Source organism: Strix uralensis, chromosome 14 (assembly GCF_047716275.1).
Source record: "Strix uralensis isolate ZFMK-TIS-50842 chromosome 14, bStrUra1, whole genome shotgun sequence".
NCBI classification, from domain to species: Eukaryota; Metazoa; Chordata; class Aves; order Strigiformes; family Strigidae; genus Strix; species Strix uralensis.
Genome location: NC_133985.1, coordinates 21,998,669 through 22,013,725, shown reverse-complemented (window position 1 = coordinate 22,013,725; position 15,057 = coordinate 21,998,669). Strand labels below are relative to the sequence as shown.

Sequence of the window (15,057 nt, the reverse complement as noted above, 5' to 3'; positions counted from 1 at the left end):
GAGGCAACAGGAGCGGGCCCGGGCAGGATTATTGACAATTAGCGCACTTTAATTTTGCATCAGAAACCGGTGGCTGGTGCGTGGTTCAGGGGGAACAGCCGCCCCTCATCATCTTCCAGGTCTCTTTGCCCCCCAGCCCGCCTGAGGGCCCCGGGGTCAGCCTGGGGCTCCCCCCTCACCCCTCGCTTCTCTCGACCCCGTTCACCTCAACCCGCAGCCCCTCAGCCCACACTGCTGCTGCCACCGCGCCCGGCGGCTCTGGCCCCTTCCTCCGCCTCTACAGCTGCGCTGCCCCTCCTCGGCGGGGCGGGGGTCGCCACCTTCCCGGCGCCGCGGGGACGAGCCTTTTCCCTCACGGGGAGGCGCCGGGCCCAGCCCCGCCGCGGGTCCCCCCCGCCCCGGTTCCCGCCTCAGGGCTGCGGCGGGGCGGTAGCACCGCCTGGCGGCCGCGGGGGTGTCTCCGCGCATGCGGACTGGAGGCGCGGGGAAGCGGCTGGTGGCCGGGGGCGGTTGTGGTCCTTGAGGGCAGCTCCAGGTCGGCCCCCGCTCGTCCCCTTCCCTCAGGGGGCTGCTGAGGGAACGCGGCCCGAGATGGAGCAGTCCCGCTGGCAGAGCGCTTCCCGGGGCGGAAAGGCACCGCGGAAGAAGCGCCGCTCGTCGCCGCTCCCGGGGACGGCCGCTCCCCCGGGCAGCGCCGGCGGCTGGGCCGGCGCCTCCCAGATGTGTCGGCGGCGCCTCTTTGGGAACGCGGCCCCCCGCGAGCCGGAGCCCGGCCGTAAGCGCCTTTCCTCCCGCCGCCGCCGGTCCTTTCCTCGCCCCGCCGTGCTGGGGGGAGCGGCGGGGCCGGGCGCGGCCGGGAGGCCGAGTCGCACCAGCGGGGAGGCGGCTGGGCCAGGCCCGGGGGAACGGGCAGGCGGGCGTCGGGTGGGGGGAGCAGGCCCTGCGCTGTGCTTTGCCCAAAACTTGTGTTTTCTTGGCAATTTGAGGAGTGGGGAAGGATGCCGGGCGGGTTAAGGCACCCTCTGGGGAGGGATGTTGGCAGCGTCTGTTAAATGGCGTGTGGCCTCGGCGTGTCCCCTCAGCCCTGCAGCCTTGGGTTCCTCAGCCTTTGTTCCAGCCGAGCTGGTCCTGAGCGAGGTTGGGAAGCGGTTTGTTGTTACCCATGTCCCTTATGGCGTGGTGAAAGCTGGCAACTGGTCTGGAAACAGGACCCTTTCCTCTGGTTTAGCTGTTAGTTTGTAATAAAAAGAGGTTTTTCCCTTTTGTAAGGTACCTTCCCCCTCCAGTAGTTTCCTTTGGAAGCGGTGTGACAAAACTTTTGCCCACCTTTGAGAGGATACTTTAAAAAGTTGCGTAAAGTTCCTCAAAAGGAGCAGCCTCGCTGGATGCAATTTAGCAGATCTCAAGAATTAGAGATCTTAAAGAAGAAAACACTGTCTGAGGGGAAGGAATGGGATTCAAGTAAAGGCTGATGTTAATAGTGTAACTTGCCCAAGTAAATGGGGAAGACTGGTGTGGGATGTCTTGGTCCCATGCTGGTCTTGGTAATGTAAAGGTAAGACTTTAAATTATGGTTATGGGATACAATGAATGTTAGTTTCTGGCTTGATCCTGCTCTGCTGGCTTATGCTCTCACAGAGGTTTAGTACTCAGCTGGGTGCAACTAGCAGCCTTGAGGTCTGTTTGCTTCTCATACTTAAACATGCTCAAAAGAAGGAGGGAAAGGGATGAATCCTGGGACGAGTCCTGCTCATACTTTGTCCTGTCCTGAGCTCTCAGGGCGTTTCAGCTGAAGGGCTCTGCTGGGGGGACACAGTTCTTCAGACCCATTTCTTAGTGTGAGGATGGATGAACTATTAATGTGCTGTCATAGAAGTGTAACTGTGCAAAGTCTAGCTGTTTCTGGCTCCTGGCTACTGAAAGTAAAACAAAAGCTGAACAACTTATAAAATTGGTTTTAGGGTAAGAAAATATATCTCTGAAATTTGCAGGTTCCTAAGGAAATGTGTCATCATGGCCTTTGGAATTATATACAGTGAGGACCAGTTTATGTAGAAATTCTTATGATACTCCTAATAAACTCCATTTAAAACTGATTTAGACTCAAACTGCTTTGAGCCTAGGCAGAGTGAAGCCACTTCAAGGTGTGGGTTTTTTTTCCTTTTAATCAACAGGTTTCTGAAACACCTGAAGTATTTCTTGAAGTCTGCTATTTTTTTTTTTTTTTGTCTTGTTGATAGACTGCTGAAAAGAGTTTGGGCAAAAATAATAAAGCAAATCCAGAGTTTAAACTGTTTGTGATAATAGGGTCAAAAATTGTTATGGGCATGGAAGAGGGGTGACAGCTAAAGGTGCCCTGTTGGAAATAATCATCTAAATTCTAATATTTAAATTACTGAACTAAATACTTACTCTTCTCTAGGCCTCAAGAGAAAGGTCTCAGTGAAAACGCTACCAAATATTAAAGAAAATGCTGAAGTCACCAAAGTGAGCCATTCATGCTACCAAAGGTCTGTTAGAACTCATTCAAATACCCTGTTACTAACACTCGCTAATCCTTTATATCGTTTTGTCTGCATGAGATGTCTCTTGGAGATACGCAGTCTGAATTCTCAGTAAACTGATGTTTGTCGGAGTATTTGTTGGCACCTCATAAAGACATTTTGTAGTTTTTGTTGCCTTCCTCTCAAACAGTGTAGCTCTGTGTATTGAGCTTAGCTCTGTTCTTCACAGCAGTGATCAAGTGAATGCCCAAGAAACAACAGACTTGGAAAAAAAAGCAAAGATAGAAGAAGGCACTGTACTGCTGAAGGTGAGAATGCAGTCTTACTCTTTATCTACTGGTAATCTGTGGAGAATAAATCAAAGAAATGTGACATGTTAAATTCTTTTTCTAATCAAGTAGAACTTCCTGTGAGTTGTGTGCACACACACATTTTTCAGGCTGAACTTGGTCCTGTAGTTTGGTGACATTTTCCCGTGTCTTTGGGCAGAATAAAAGCTGTTGGATCTATTGGTAGCATGGGAAAACATCAATACTAATTATCCTTAATGAGGAAAGGCCTTAGCAGTTGTGTTGGATGGAAGATACCTCATTAGAGTGTGATTCCAGAGAATTGCTCACTTTTAGTTCACACAGAGACCTTTGGCAAGTCACTGTTGTGTTCTTCCTCATGTCAGTTAAACTGGAACAAAGTATTTTGAGGTGACTGAGCATAAGTGTTGTAAGACAGTGAATACTGCAGTGGCAGGGGAATTGTTCACCAGGTGTGTTTGAACTGAAATCAGCTACAGCAAAGGGCTCAAGTGATATTGGTGTAAAAGTATGTTTTCTTTTAAAATGCCAGCTCTTAGAGTTCACCAATTATTTTCGTTTCCTGCAAATACTTAGTTTCATAGAATATACTATGTACACAAAATTGTTGTTTATAGAGCTGGTCTAGGCTTCTGAAAGTGAGCTGCATGAATTAAGCCTCTAAAAAAAAAATAAATCAAAAGACAGGGAAATTCATTACTCCCCTGCTATCTTATGCATAACTTCAGTTGATGTCAGTATGCCTTCACTGGAAGCCTCATCCAGCAAAGACGTAGGATCAAACAATTGGGTATTCATTATGAATTTTAGAACTGTAAATCAGATTGCAGATTTGTTAATGTGCCTGAAAAACCCTGGTACAAATTACACTGTGAATAGTAAGTTTAAACTGTGAAGTACCAGACAGTAAGTTTCTGAGCTTCTGTTAATGTAGGAATACATTTAATTGCTTCTTTATTTACATCCAGTTTTCTCAGGTTGTTTGCATTGGTCATTTAATTTTAGGAATCCCTGATAATCAACTTTGAAAGTAAAGAAAGTTTGAAAAATGTTGAAGTGACTTCAAGTGAGTATAATGGCAATACATATTAGTAAATATATTTTTACATCTGTATAAAACTAAATGTAAAAATCATTATATAATTTTAGTTATATTTCTATAAAAGTACTGGTGTGCTGTTCTTGTACTGGTTCTGACTGCGTGATATCAGAAAGTAAAGGTTTTGAGGCCACTGGCTGGACTTCTGCCTTATTCCAGCACGTGGTTCAGCTCGTAGGCAGCACAAATGGGGTAGGAGACCTACAAGACCTGAGACAGTCTTGAGCCCAGCCTGTTGGAAACCACATGATCTTGGTTTTGGCATTGACAGAAGTTGTTGAGTTGAATTCTTCAGTTTACTCAAACCTTCATTTTTAAAAGCTTGTGCTTAAGTAGTTTGTCCTTCTGAAAACAAACCTGCCTAAGAATTACCTTGTCAGAGGCTAAATTCTTCAGGTATTTCTAGTGAGCCTCGGGCAAGGAAGGTGTCATCTGTTAGCTTACGGTAGTGTAAACTGGGCTTCAGGATGCCCTTTAGTTTTTTTCTTTAACTGTATTATGATCAGTATAAGATACTGACTTGACAATATTTAGCTCATCATGGGAATGAAACTTAGATAAGGAAATTCTGATGGTTTGTACAGGATGATACTTTTTTTTTTTTTGGTAGCCACCTTTTTTGTCTCTTTCTCTAGGTGCAGGAATGACTCTTCCCACGGGTGTTTCAACCTTTCTACTAGAGTGTTTAGATGTAGGTTCAACTGCAGATTACAACACAGGTACTAGTGACAGCCTGAACAGTTGCCCATCCCCTGAAACATTCAGAGATGAAGGTCCAGGTGAGACTTCTATTTTTTTTGGCTTTATTTGATGTAGAAAATGTGGGGGAACCATCTACAATAGAAAGCCTGGTGGCCTCTCTTGGTGTGACTCACCAGGTCAGAACTTTGCTGGGAGTCAGCCTGTGCTTAGCAGGGGATCTGTGTATCTGGTCCTCCAGTCCAGTGTGAATCAAGCCCTGGTGTACTTTGAATCATGCTGTAAACTTCAAGCGTTCACTGTTGACATAAGCTGTTTTTTGGGGATGACCAGCAAATCTGCTTTGAGTCTCACTCCTCCCAAACTTTTCTGTGGCTGTTTGAGCCAAGACAGTGCTTTCAGTTTGTGTTAAAGTTCCTGTCTTGCAAATGTGATTGTGTTTGGTCACCAATTTAATCACTCAATGAATTTCAGTGTAAGCAGCTTGCACTTTTATGTCCAGGAAGAAGTAATTTTTACTCTGAGGACTCTGTCAAGTACAAGAACTCTACTCTCCTGGACTCCAGCAAAGCAGTGACCATAGATAAGATACCACAGATCTCAAATCTTTCAGCAATATTAGGTAATTCTTTTCTACAATACTTCAGAATATATACATAAACAAATTTCACTCTAGTGCAAGGAACTTGTATAAAATATGTGATGATCGTTTCATTTACGGCTTGTCTGCATAATGAGGAACAGCTCCCTGTTAGTGGTTTGTGTTTGCTTCTGATATTTTGCTTTATAATTTAGTGTGCACTAAAACATTGTCTGGTCTGCTTAGCTTTTTTTTTTTAAAGCTTAGCTTTTATGTTTTTTAGAACCCGGACCGGAGGGTTTGCAAGACCAACACATTCGAAGGTAATCTGCAAAGCAGACTCTTTGATGCGCTTTAATGTTCAGGTTTTCCTCTTTTGAATGATGTTTAAAAGAAAGTCCAGTACGAATAAGCCTCTGATCCTGCAAACGCTTCTGTTGAGTTTTAGCTACCTGTGTCCTCACTTTGAAATTGGTGTGTTAAGTCAGGTATGAGTTTGCCTTACAGACTTTTGGTTTGGTCTTGCAGCTGTAGGGAAATCAATGGAAGCAAACTCAGAGGAGGATTTTATGGTAGGGGAAGGTGACATTTCTTTACAAAATCCCTAAATAAGTGGCTTTTACCCAATTGCACTTACTCTGTCAGATTTCATTGTCACAGGCAGCAAGACCTGTGTGCCCGGGTGCTCTGGGCAGGGCTGCCTGTGCAGTACAGAGTGTGAAGGGTACCTGTTGTCAAGTCCTCGTTAAGTCTCTGGCATTCTGTGCTTGCCCAGGACAAAATCAGGTTTTGGGCAGTTCTTTTATGTTCTTTAGGAATCATCAGCTTACATGGGGCACTCCTTTGCTTCAGAATCTTGCTGACTTGAGCCTTTGTAATCCTTGGGCCAGGTTGCTGCCCATTGCCAGGTTTTTCTTGTCTGGAAAAGGTGTCTAGCAGGAAGCGGAGTGGGGTGTGTGATAGGCTGGGACCCTGTTGCCACCCTCCTGTTGTTAGGATGCCAGGTTTTCTGTTGACAAGTCATCTGTGGTATGGGTTTAGCACAATGAAGGATCTTCTATACTTGGCCTTGTCACAATGCCACCTTCAGGTCCTGACATAAATATCTGAGTAACCTGAGTGTTTTTCTAGGAACAGTATCATTCCTTTTTACCCTTGTGCTGCTGTTTCCAGGCTTACATGCAGACATTTCCATTCATAACTCATTTGTACAGTGTTACAGATCTCTACACAATTCAATGTGAATTTTCTTGTGAACCTAAGTTTCCCCTGCATCCTCCTTCAATACGTTCTGCCCTACTACTTCAGTGCTGAGTACTTGAGTGAATGGTGGGTCTTAAATTGCAAGCATCTTCAGAATAAGCTGTGTAACTTGATGATAAACTATCAAATAACTGTAAAGTGTGATGAAGTAACTGAGTAACAATATTTTAAAAAATAAGCTTTATCCCTTTTCACTCAGTCTGTATTTTCCTATGATTTCCTCATACATTGTTTTTTGAACATTAATATTAATTCAGAATAGTTGCTCACTTCTTTTTTCCCTCCTCTCCTAGAAAGAGACCATCAAGTTGCAATTACAGTTCTTCAGCATTAAGTGTTTCAACTACTCTGGCAGGTAACACGTGACCTGAAGCAGCCGTACTAGCTGTGAGACAACAGAATATTCTACCTAGACTTAAATGATGGCAAAAATACCAGAACCAGGCTTCCACTGGGTCATCTGTCCCCCTGGCACAGGCGAAGCTCAGTTGTGTCTAGAAGGAAAAGTGTGAATTGAAAATCTTCCCTGTAAATAAGACTTGGTTCTAATTAACATGTTAGAAGAAGAACAAAAAAACACCAAACCCTGCATTTTTCCATCTAATCACCTGTGGTGCTCAGTGAAAATTAGCATTTCTTATTTAACTTATGCAGGAACAGAACTGCTAGTGTCATGCTCCTTACTTGAACTTCTTTCATATCAGCTTCACAAACACTATGAGGAGTCTCTCATGTAACTACAGTTCTGAACTGTGACTGATGCAATTCTGGCTGAGGCCCAGGTACCACATCATTTTTCCCTCCTTAATTTGGACTGTAATAGCAGCAGGAGCTGACACTGGCAAAGCCTGCTGTGATTATGCAGTTCCTCTGCTCCCATAGTGTGTGTGTCTAGCAGTAAATAGCCGGGTGAACATAGGATTAATAAGCAACCTTGTTTCCTCAAGGGAAGGGAGAGGAGTAAAGCAGCCCTGTAGGTGGGGAGAGGGAGATTGTACTGAAGGGAGGAAGCGTGTTCACATGGGTGGCTTTGGAATGTTCCCTCTTTGAACACCATCCTGTAAGACGTGGGTTGGAGAGTAGCTGTGCTCTTTGTCTCAAAGTTAATTAATTTGTTGGAAATTTATCACAGGAAAAAAAGTCTGTAAAATTACAGCTGCAAGAGAGAGAACTCCAGACCGAAAAAGTGGTATGCGCTGTTCTTCACCGTTAGGACCGGAAAGAAAGGTGAAAGATCCTTAATAAATCAGGCAGGTTGTAACACAGATGACTTGCTCTTTCCTTGTGTAGGTGGAGGATTCCACCTAGAAGCGTAGTAGTTCCCTTGAAAGGGTGCCTGCAGACAGTGGCAGAGTGAAATGTAGCTTGTCTCTCCCTCGGGGTAGCAGTAACAGCCATGGGTGCCCCCTAAGCTCAACATTTTTCAGACTGACTGTGTCAGTGGTACCCAAGCAGTTGTGTCGAGCTTGAGTATGACAGTGGGACTCTTTGTTAGTGCTTACCACACTAGAGAGATTCACTTTATAACACAACATGTAATTGTCTCATCCTTTAGTCTGACAAGCAAACTGCTAAACCCAAAAGGCTGAAGCGTAAGAAAAAAGAAAATAATTCAACTACATTAGAAGGTGGTACGTCGTCTTCCAGTCAGCTTGGTGCCCCAGGAAGGGCTTCAGCCGAACTGGGGGTGCTGACAGCAGAAGTACTGCCATCCAAACAGACTGATAGTGTGGTGGTAAGCACTCCCCTTGTGCCCCGCGGATTAGCAAAGGCGTAAAATCGAAGTGCAAGTTTTTGAATCATGAGAAAAGTTACAATTAAATATGGGAAGTGGTAGGAAGTGCTTTATCCCCTAGTTGTGAAGGGGACCTGAAATGTTTGTGTTCTGCACTGCAGTAAACTTAATTTTGGAGAGCGTAAGACCAAAAAACTGAATGGTAGGAATTCAGTACTTAAACCCAAAGAACTGTTAGCAATTCTAAATGGAGTTGTTATAAATAGTGTTGTGTACTAGGGGAATACTGTAGGGCTAGTAATAAACAGCAAAGAATTTGAAACTGATACTGAATTCTTCTCTGGTTTTGTTTAGCAAATGAGTTCCACCATGGAGGAAAATAAAGCCCTAAAGAATCCTGGTTATGCTCGGCCTGCAGAGCTGGATGTGAGTGTCTATCCTGATAATTTTTTTAATGATGAAAACCAAACAAATGGTTCTTCATGGCACAGTCCAATTCTGGTTATACTTAGGCTACAATATGAACTGCACAACAAACTACAGGTTAAATTCTATTAGCTGGACAGGTGAAAAACTACAACAACAAAGCTAGGTATCTGTTTCGTATTTTTACAACATTTTCTAATGTAAAACCAGCATCTAGGAGCCTTTATTGCATTATCCCTTCGATACAAACAAACTTGATATTGAAATGCCAGTTTGAATTCTTCGTCAGTCAAGGTAGATAGTACTGCTTCTCTCTGCAGGAATGGAAGTGACCTCGCTTTCATGCCATAGCTCCCAACCAAATCAGAAAACTGTAAAATCTTTTAGAAAAAGGGAAACTTAACAATAGAAAGACTGGGTTTTTTTCACCAGATTATTTGGCAGGAAAACATAACTGGGCTTTCCTAGTGTTGTTGCAAGCATACTTGAGTTTCTCGATACTAGATTAAGAAGTAGAGAACATTGGGGTCTTGTTGGAGGCTGAAGACAGGAATCACCGAAGTCCTAAATCATATTTTTGAAGCGATAGAACACCTAGAACAAGTGTTTGCCCATTTGAATGATTTAACTGGTTTTGTATTTTGACGGAGCTGTAGCTTAGCTTGTCACCAGTGTGCAAAGCCTCACCTGGGGAAGACCTGTTCCTGAATACCACAGCTCCGTATGTAAAATCAGAAGAAATTGTTCCTGCATCTCAGAAAAAGAAACTATTCCTCAAAGTCCAGAAGAAAATAATATTTTTAAGGTTCTAGTTGTATAGTGCTCAGTTTTGGCGTGCTAGTATATAATGTACTATGTATTTAAGCCTTATGGTATTACAAACAGCTGAAGAGAATGTTTAAGCTTTGAAGCTTTCTATCACCCTTTCCGATAGCATATTAAAGGTACACAAGTAGTCTCAAATGTTTTCTAATGACATCCCTTGAAATCTGCATGTCATCTCCAATTTCCCTAGAAGAAAGCTAGGAGAGTATTTCTTCAATGGAAGTGGTTGTGTGAATGAAATGTTGTTAATCTTTTCAGCCCCTGTGTGACATAGAAAAAATCTGCTCCATTGTCAGAACTTCACCACGCCAGAGGCCTTCCAGGCTTCACCAAATTCCAGTGAACACAAAAGCGTTCCGGCCTCCCAAAGGAGTGCCTGAAGGTAGGAGAATATAGAATTGGTTCACTGCGCAGATGGTAACTGGGTAGTTGGGTGTTTAAAGGTTGTTTTTTTTTTTTTCTTTTTTTAAGTCTGAATATTTGGAAAAATCACAAAGCTAAAGAGTAAAAGGTGCTACTAGATCATTAAGGCCAGAAGGTGCTACTGGGTAACCCTGGGAATATCTGCACCTCTTCAAGTTACAGCTTGGAGCTTCACTGCTGGTATGGAGACTCCCTAGAAGAGATACCAGCTTGTTTAGTAAATTATTATCCTGTGCCTTATTTCTAGGGTGAATATGGCTGATTTCGGCTTTCAGCCATTGGTGGGGTTTATACCTTGCTCAGCTAAACTCAGCTCTTTAGCCTCCAGTTGTTTTTCCCCTGACAGTAGTTCAAGAAATAGGGTATGTTTTTCTCTATAAAGATTATCAGTTTCTATCTAAAGGGTCCCGTTCTTTTCTCCTGAGACCCTTAACATAGGGGAAGCTTTCTTCACTTCCTAGATTTTTGTTGGGAAAATGGGAACTGTGTGCAAAATGATCTCATCACTACCACCGAAGTAAAATCCCCTCCCTTTCCGATCTCTTGCAGTTTCTCAGTGTGCCACTGGATGGCATATGTCTTCCTAAATTTAAAGTAGTTGTTTGCAGTCTGCAAGTTTTCTGCCAGTTAAATTTGTCACTTACACTGTTTTAATTTAATACAGAGACACTACATGAGCATAATAGCTTTCAATAATACTGACTATACACAAATTTTCAATGGAATTTCAGGCTCTTAAGTCCAAATACTCTCCTACTTTATTACAGACTGAGTTACATACAGCATCTAGAATGCAGGGAAGTGGTTTAAGCGTGTGCATATATTAATTCATGACAATGATCTGGTGCTTCTGTGCAGATCAAAGAACAAGGATGTTAAGTCATGTGCCCGGGAGAATTGTGGCGATACAGAACGTAGGTTGTTCTTGGTAGGCAAGTGGATCTCAGAAATCAGCAAGTGGTGGTGTCAGAACAAAAGTTTGGGTTTGTTCCTGCTTTTCTAGAGGAGCCTGGGAATTGGGAATTAGACTGTCTGAAGGCGGTGGTGGGGTTTTTTATGGGGGTGTTTTCATATCTGCTCAAGGAGTCTTTCAGGTGATGCTTTTTCATTAGGAATGTACATACCCTCAAAACTGTTCTCACTGGCACTTGACCTGCAAGATTCAGATTCCTCCAAACAAGTGACAGCGTAGGTATCTATTGAACATCTCAACAGCCTGGCAGATCCGTGAGCTTTCTCTTACACTTGAGTATGTGCCACTTTACTGGTAGTATTTAACTTACCACTTTTTTCCACAGATACTATTACAAGTACCAAAAATTGGATCTACTGTAAACACAGATGAGATTTCTGGGTTTCAGCAGGAGTCAACAGAAGAAGTAACTGTCTCGCTGCTGCGGCAGGGAGGTGAAACAAAACTACTAACCAGTAATTAATGGCTGTATTTTTTTGACATATACGTTGTTTGAAATTTAGTATAATGCTTTGCAGTGAGCTTGTAAATACTTTATTCAAGTACTTAATGTTAAGTTATTTTGTACAGACAACTAGGTCTTATTCTAGGCATTGTTCTGTAAGGACTCTGTAAAGATGATTCTTCAATTCGTTTAGAGTTTAAAAAAGTGTGACTCAAGAACAGCAGACCAGATTGCATTAATGGGATTATTTTGGGCTCTTGCTCTGCCAAGATTTCTAGATTTCTCTAGTAGCATTCGCATCTAAAGATGTGACCTCTACTTGAGTGAAGAAGTGTTAACACTGTTTACAAAGGAAACTGCATGTCCTGGAAACGGGTCTGTAAGGCATTCCTGTACGCTCCGCGACTGGGAAGTCAGTAGTACGCTACCATTAAACTCCCTGAATGCTTAGGTCTGCAGAACTTTGGAGGTACAGGACTCTGTGTGCTCTGCTGTAAATTGATTTCTAAACATGAACGTGGGTTGCCTTCCCCATCACTGCAGGCGAGTTTTTTATGATCAGCACCATCCCCATCCTGGCACATCCACTGCCCAACCTCTGGCACCTCGGAGTCCGTCCCGTTTCATCTCAGGTATTTGTAGTATCACCTATCTCATTGTATCTTCTAGTGCCTTCACACTTCTGCAGAGGAAGTAGGTGCCTTACATGAATACAAGGGTGGAAAAGAGACTTTTAGAGCTCAACTGTCTCAAGAGCTGGATACTGGCATTCTGGATTTTCAGGATACTGCTCAAACTACATGGCACATAGGTTAGATTCCCAGTGCTTCCAGTTCCACTTGTGGATCGTTAATCTATAAATGTCTTCTTCAGCAGTGTGCTGAATGCCGCAGAAAACACTGACGAGCACAGTTTTTCTCCACTTGAATTCACTGCAGGCTGAAATAATTTGGATCCCTACAGTGTTCTCACTACAACACCCCTTACTCAGACTTTTGTAGACATAAAGGAAGTTTTTTCAATGTTTTAAAATGATAGTATGGCTTTCTAAACCTCTCGAAGTCTGAGTTTGTTTCTCAGTACTTTTACCCAGAATATTCATGCTCTGGAAAATAGTTCTGTATTTCCAAAAAGAGGGTGTCAAGGAGATGTATAAAATCTACAACTTTAATTAGTTTGACTGCATTTGAAAATTACCTGTGGAAGTTCAGACCCTGAGTCTTTTCCCATTGCTCGGGGGTAGAAGGAAGTGCAAATAAATGCTGCTAGATTAGTCTATGAACAAGTATTGTATAAACATACTGTATGGCTCAAGGTTAGAAATTATGCCATTATTTTTCCTTTAAGCACGAGTAGAATGAGTTCTGCCAATAACTGCTTGGAATCCTCTCAGGTATGGTTCTAATTATCAATATCCTTGTTCTTGCAAAGACTAAGCCACTAGTAATTATGCAAGAATCTAAAGCCCCTAGGAGATAGAGGTGAACTCCTTTATGTAGCTTTAAGCAAAATTGCAAGTTATATATGTAGTCAGTTGTGATTATGATGATTGTTCAAGTAAAGGATGGTCCAGAATAAAAGAAGTGTTTCTCGTAAGGGAGTCCTAGGAAAAAACCACTTATTTTGTTCCATAGCATTTTGTAGTTTCTGTACAAGAAACAGACTAATAGCGACAGACTAACTGGGGAAGAAGATACAGCATGTAACTGTGGAGTTGGCTGTAGCAGCCTGAATATTGCTGAGTTTTGATTTTGTTTTTCTTGATGTGAAGAGGCTATATAGGAGGACAGGAATATGAACCACAATCTCTCTTGTCCTTCCCTTCAGTTATGAAAGTGCTACTTCTTATTTTCATCTTTTGCCTGACTCTTAGAGAAAGTGTAATTAATTACTAGGCTAGCTCTCTGCCTCAGGGAAGGAAATTTTATTCATTTTGAGGCTGCAACAATATCTACTCTTGTTCTGCTTTTGTCAAAGGGAAGGCATTTCCCCCTGTTTTGGTTTTAAACTGAAGAATGACTGCATAAAGTTTCATTCAAAGTGGAAACTGGCTCTTCCATATCAGTGGGTAAAGGTTATGGGTCACAGCTAGTGAATGGGCAGTTCAGAAGAGCTTATTTGTGCAATGATTCAGGAGAGAAATCTGCTCAGTGTCAACAGGGCTGCTCTGTCACATCCCAGACATGATGAAGTCTTAATGGCTTGAATGGAATCGCTTGCACTGAGTCAGTCCACGCAGGAGCTCTGATAACACTTGAGCACTAGGAACTGCGCATGGGTAGCAAATGTATGAGACATAAATCTAGAAGAGGTTTTTCATCAAGGCTGTTCAGTTATTTCTGTTATCTGAGGTGTACTTCTAGGAGACTGGGACTGAAAGCGCACGGAGACAGTGAAAGATGTTTGCTTCTTGCACTAGAAGGGGTACGTGTACTCGCTGTTGGAGGGGAACGACCCTACATGCAAATGGTTCTGGTTTGGTTCATAATCTCAAGGTTTGGGGCCCAAGGCAGCGCGTACTGAAGGGACACACTAGTTGAAATTTATGTTCTTTGTGTAGGTACAAAGATTTACCTACAGGGAAGCTTTTTCAGGAAAATGGACAATTAAACATTTATCCCTCTTTTTCTTACTGTCCTTCCTCCACTCCCTCAATTAAGGTATGTCAGTCAAGCTTATCGAAATCACTTGCTATTAGTTTAGGACTTTTGGAGCAGGTTAATATTTACTTTTAAAGGGACTCTTGAATTTTAAAGGAACAGCTTGAATTGTAACGCACCTGAGATTAGCTAAATCATCACTGCTGTAAACAGTGAAGCTGCTGAAAGCCGAGTTGTATATCCTGGCTGAAATTCTATTATTTCGTAGTGTTGCCTGAGGACTTTTTGTATTTGAGACTGTATTTATGTGGCCATCTTGAAGCTAGGCTTTCACATGGTGAAAGGATGTAAAGATTGGTCACCTGTAAATCTGTGGCAGGCAGGCGTATCTTCCATACAGAACAAGGGGAAAAAATGCATCTAAACACTAATTTTTGTTTTCTGTTAGAGTTATCTTCCAACTTCTAGTAGATGAAAAAGTTCCTACAGATGGCTGATTGTGAGGAATCGTATAGATATGTTACACATGCACTAAACTATGCCTTTTAAAAATAATCTGCTTAATTTAATCTTACATCATATGCTGTTTAATTCCATTTTCTAGGGAAAGCTGATGAGTCAGTTTTGTCAGTCCTTAATTAAACTTTCTAGTAGTGTTGTACCCGAACAGTGAGACATGGAAGGAGACTGTTAACTGTAACCAGCGTTTCCATATCATTCAAACACTTACTAATAAAGAGTTTTGCAGAAATCCCCAGATCCTTTTGCTTTTATAAGATCTATCACACCTTTTTTTTTTTTTTTCCCCCCCTTATATATTTGTTCTGGATTCACCTGCTGGGTATTATGTCCTAAATACTATTTTGTAGATGGATGTTTTATTTGTCATGGTGGCTTCCTCTGCATGCAAATACACGCCGTTCACCTTCCGTGTGGGTTTTGGAGTGCATCCGAGCTGTGCTATTTCTGTTAGTGCTGTGGGAGAATCGCTTCGTGTGCGGGGGGGGGGGGGGGGGAAGAAAGGGGGCTGGATTTTCTAGGTTTAGGGGTAAAAAGTCACCCGTGGTGCAGGGGTGCAGCAGAGCCGAGTCCCTAAAGCGCCTGGGTACAGCAGCAAGAAGCCGCGCTCTTGACCTTTTTTTGGCTTTCTGGCTTTAGAAGGAAAACAAACCGC

General features: G+C 42.8%; 1 protein-coding gene across 3 annotated transcripts; it reads left to right on the top strand.

Moving 5' to 3' along the window:
* Positions 1 to 484: 484 nt before the first annotated feature.
* Positions 485 to 14,640, top strand: MEIKIN (meiotic kinetochore factor). 3 transcript variants are annotated; one of them, XM_074883257.1, is made up of 13 exons: positions 485 to 775; positions 2,423 to 2,510; positions 2,737 to 2,812; positions 3,821 to 3,881; positions 4,550 to 4,693; positions 5,116 to 5,235; positions 5,477 to 5,516; positions 6,750 to 6,811; positions 7,589 to 7,683; positions 8,012 to 8,191; positions 8,546 to 8,617; positions 9,701 to 9,824; positions 11,164 to 14,640. In XM_074883257.1, exons 1-13 carry the CDS (start codon positions 592 to 594, stop codon positions 11,208 to 11,210), a joined length of 1,293 nt encoding a protein of 430 aa, XP_074739358.1. In that variant the 5' UTR covers positions 485 to 591; the 3' UTR covers positions 11,211 to 14,640. The 3 variants fall into 3 exon arrangements, with proteins under 3 accessions (XP_074739358.1, XP_074739357.1, XP_074739359.1); XM_074883256.1 differs by having other exon boundaries at positions 2,734 to 2,812; XM_074883258.1 differs by lacking the exon at positions 8,012 to 8,191 and having other exon boundaries at positions 2,734 to 2,812.
* The last annotated feature ends 417 nt before the right edge of the window (positions 14,641 to 15,057 follow it).

Coding starts and splice junctions, on each gene's coding strand:
- MEIKIN (XM_074883256.1), top strand. CDS start 592: ATGGAGCAGTCCCGCTGGCAGAGCGCTTCCCGGGGCGGAAAGGCACCG. Junction 5,517..6,749: donor CAAGACCAACACATTCGAAG/GTAATCTGCAAA, acceptor CTCCTCTCCTAG/AAAGAGACCATCAAGTTGCA. Junction 6,812..7,588: donor TGTTTCAACTACTCTGGCAG/GTAACACGTGAC, acceptor AATTTATCACAG/GAAAAAAAGTCTGTAAAATT.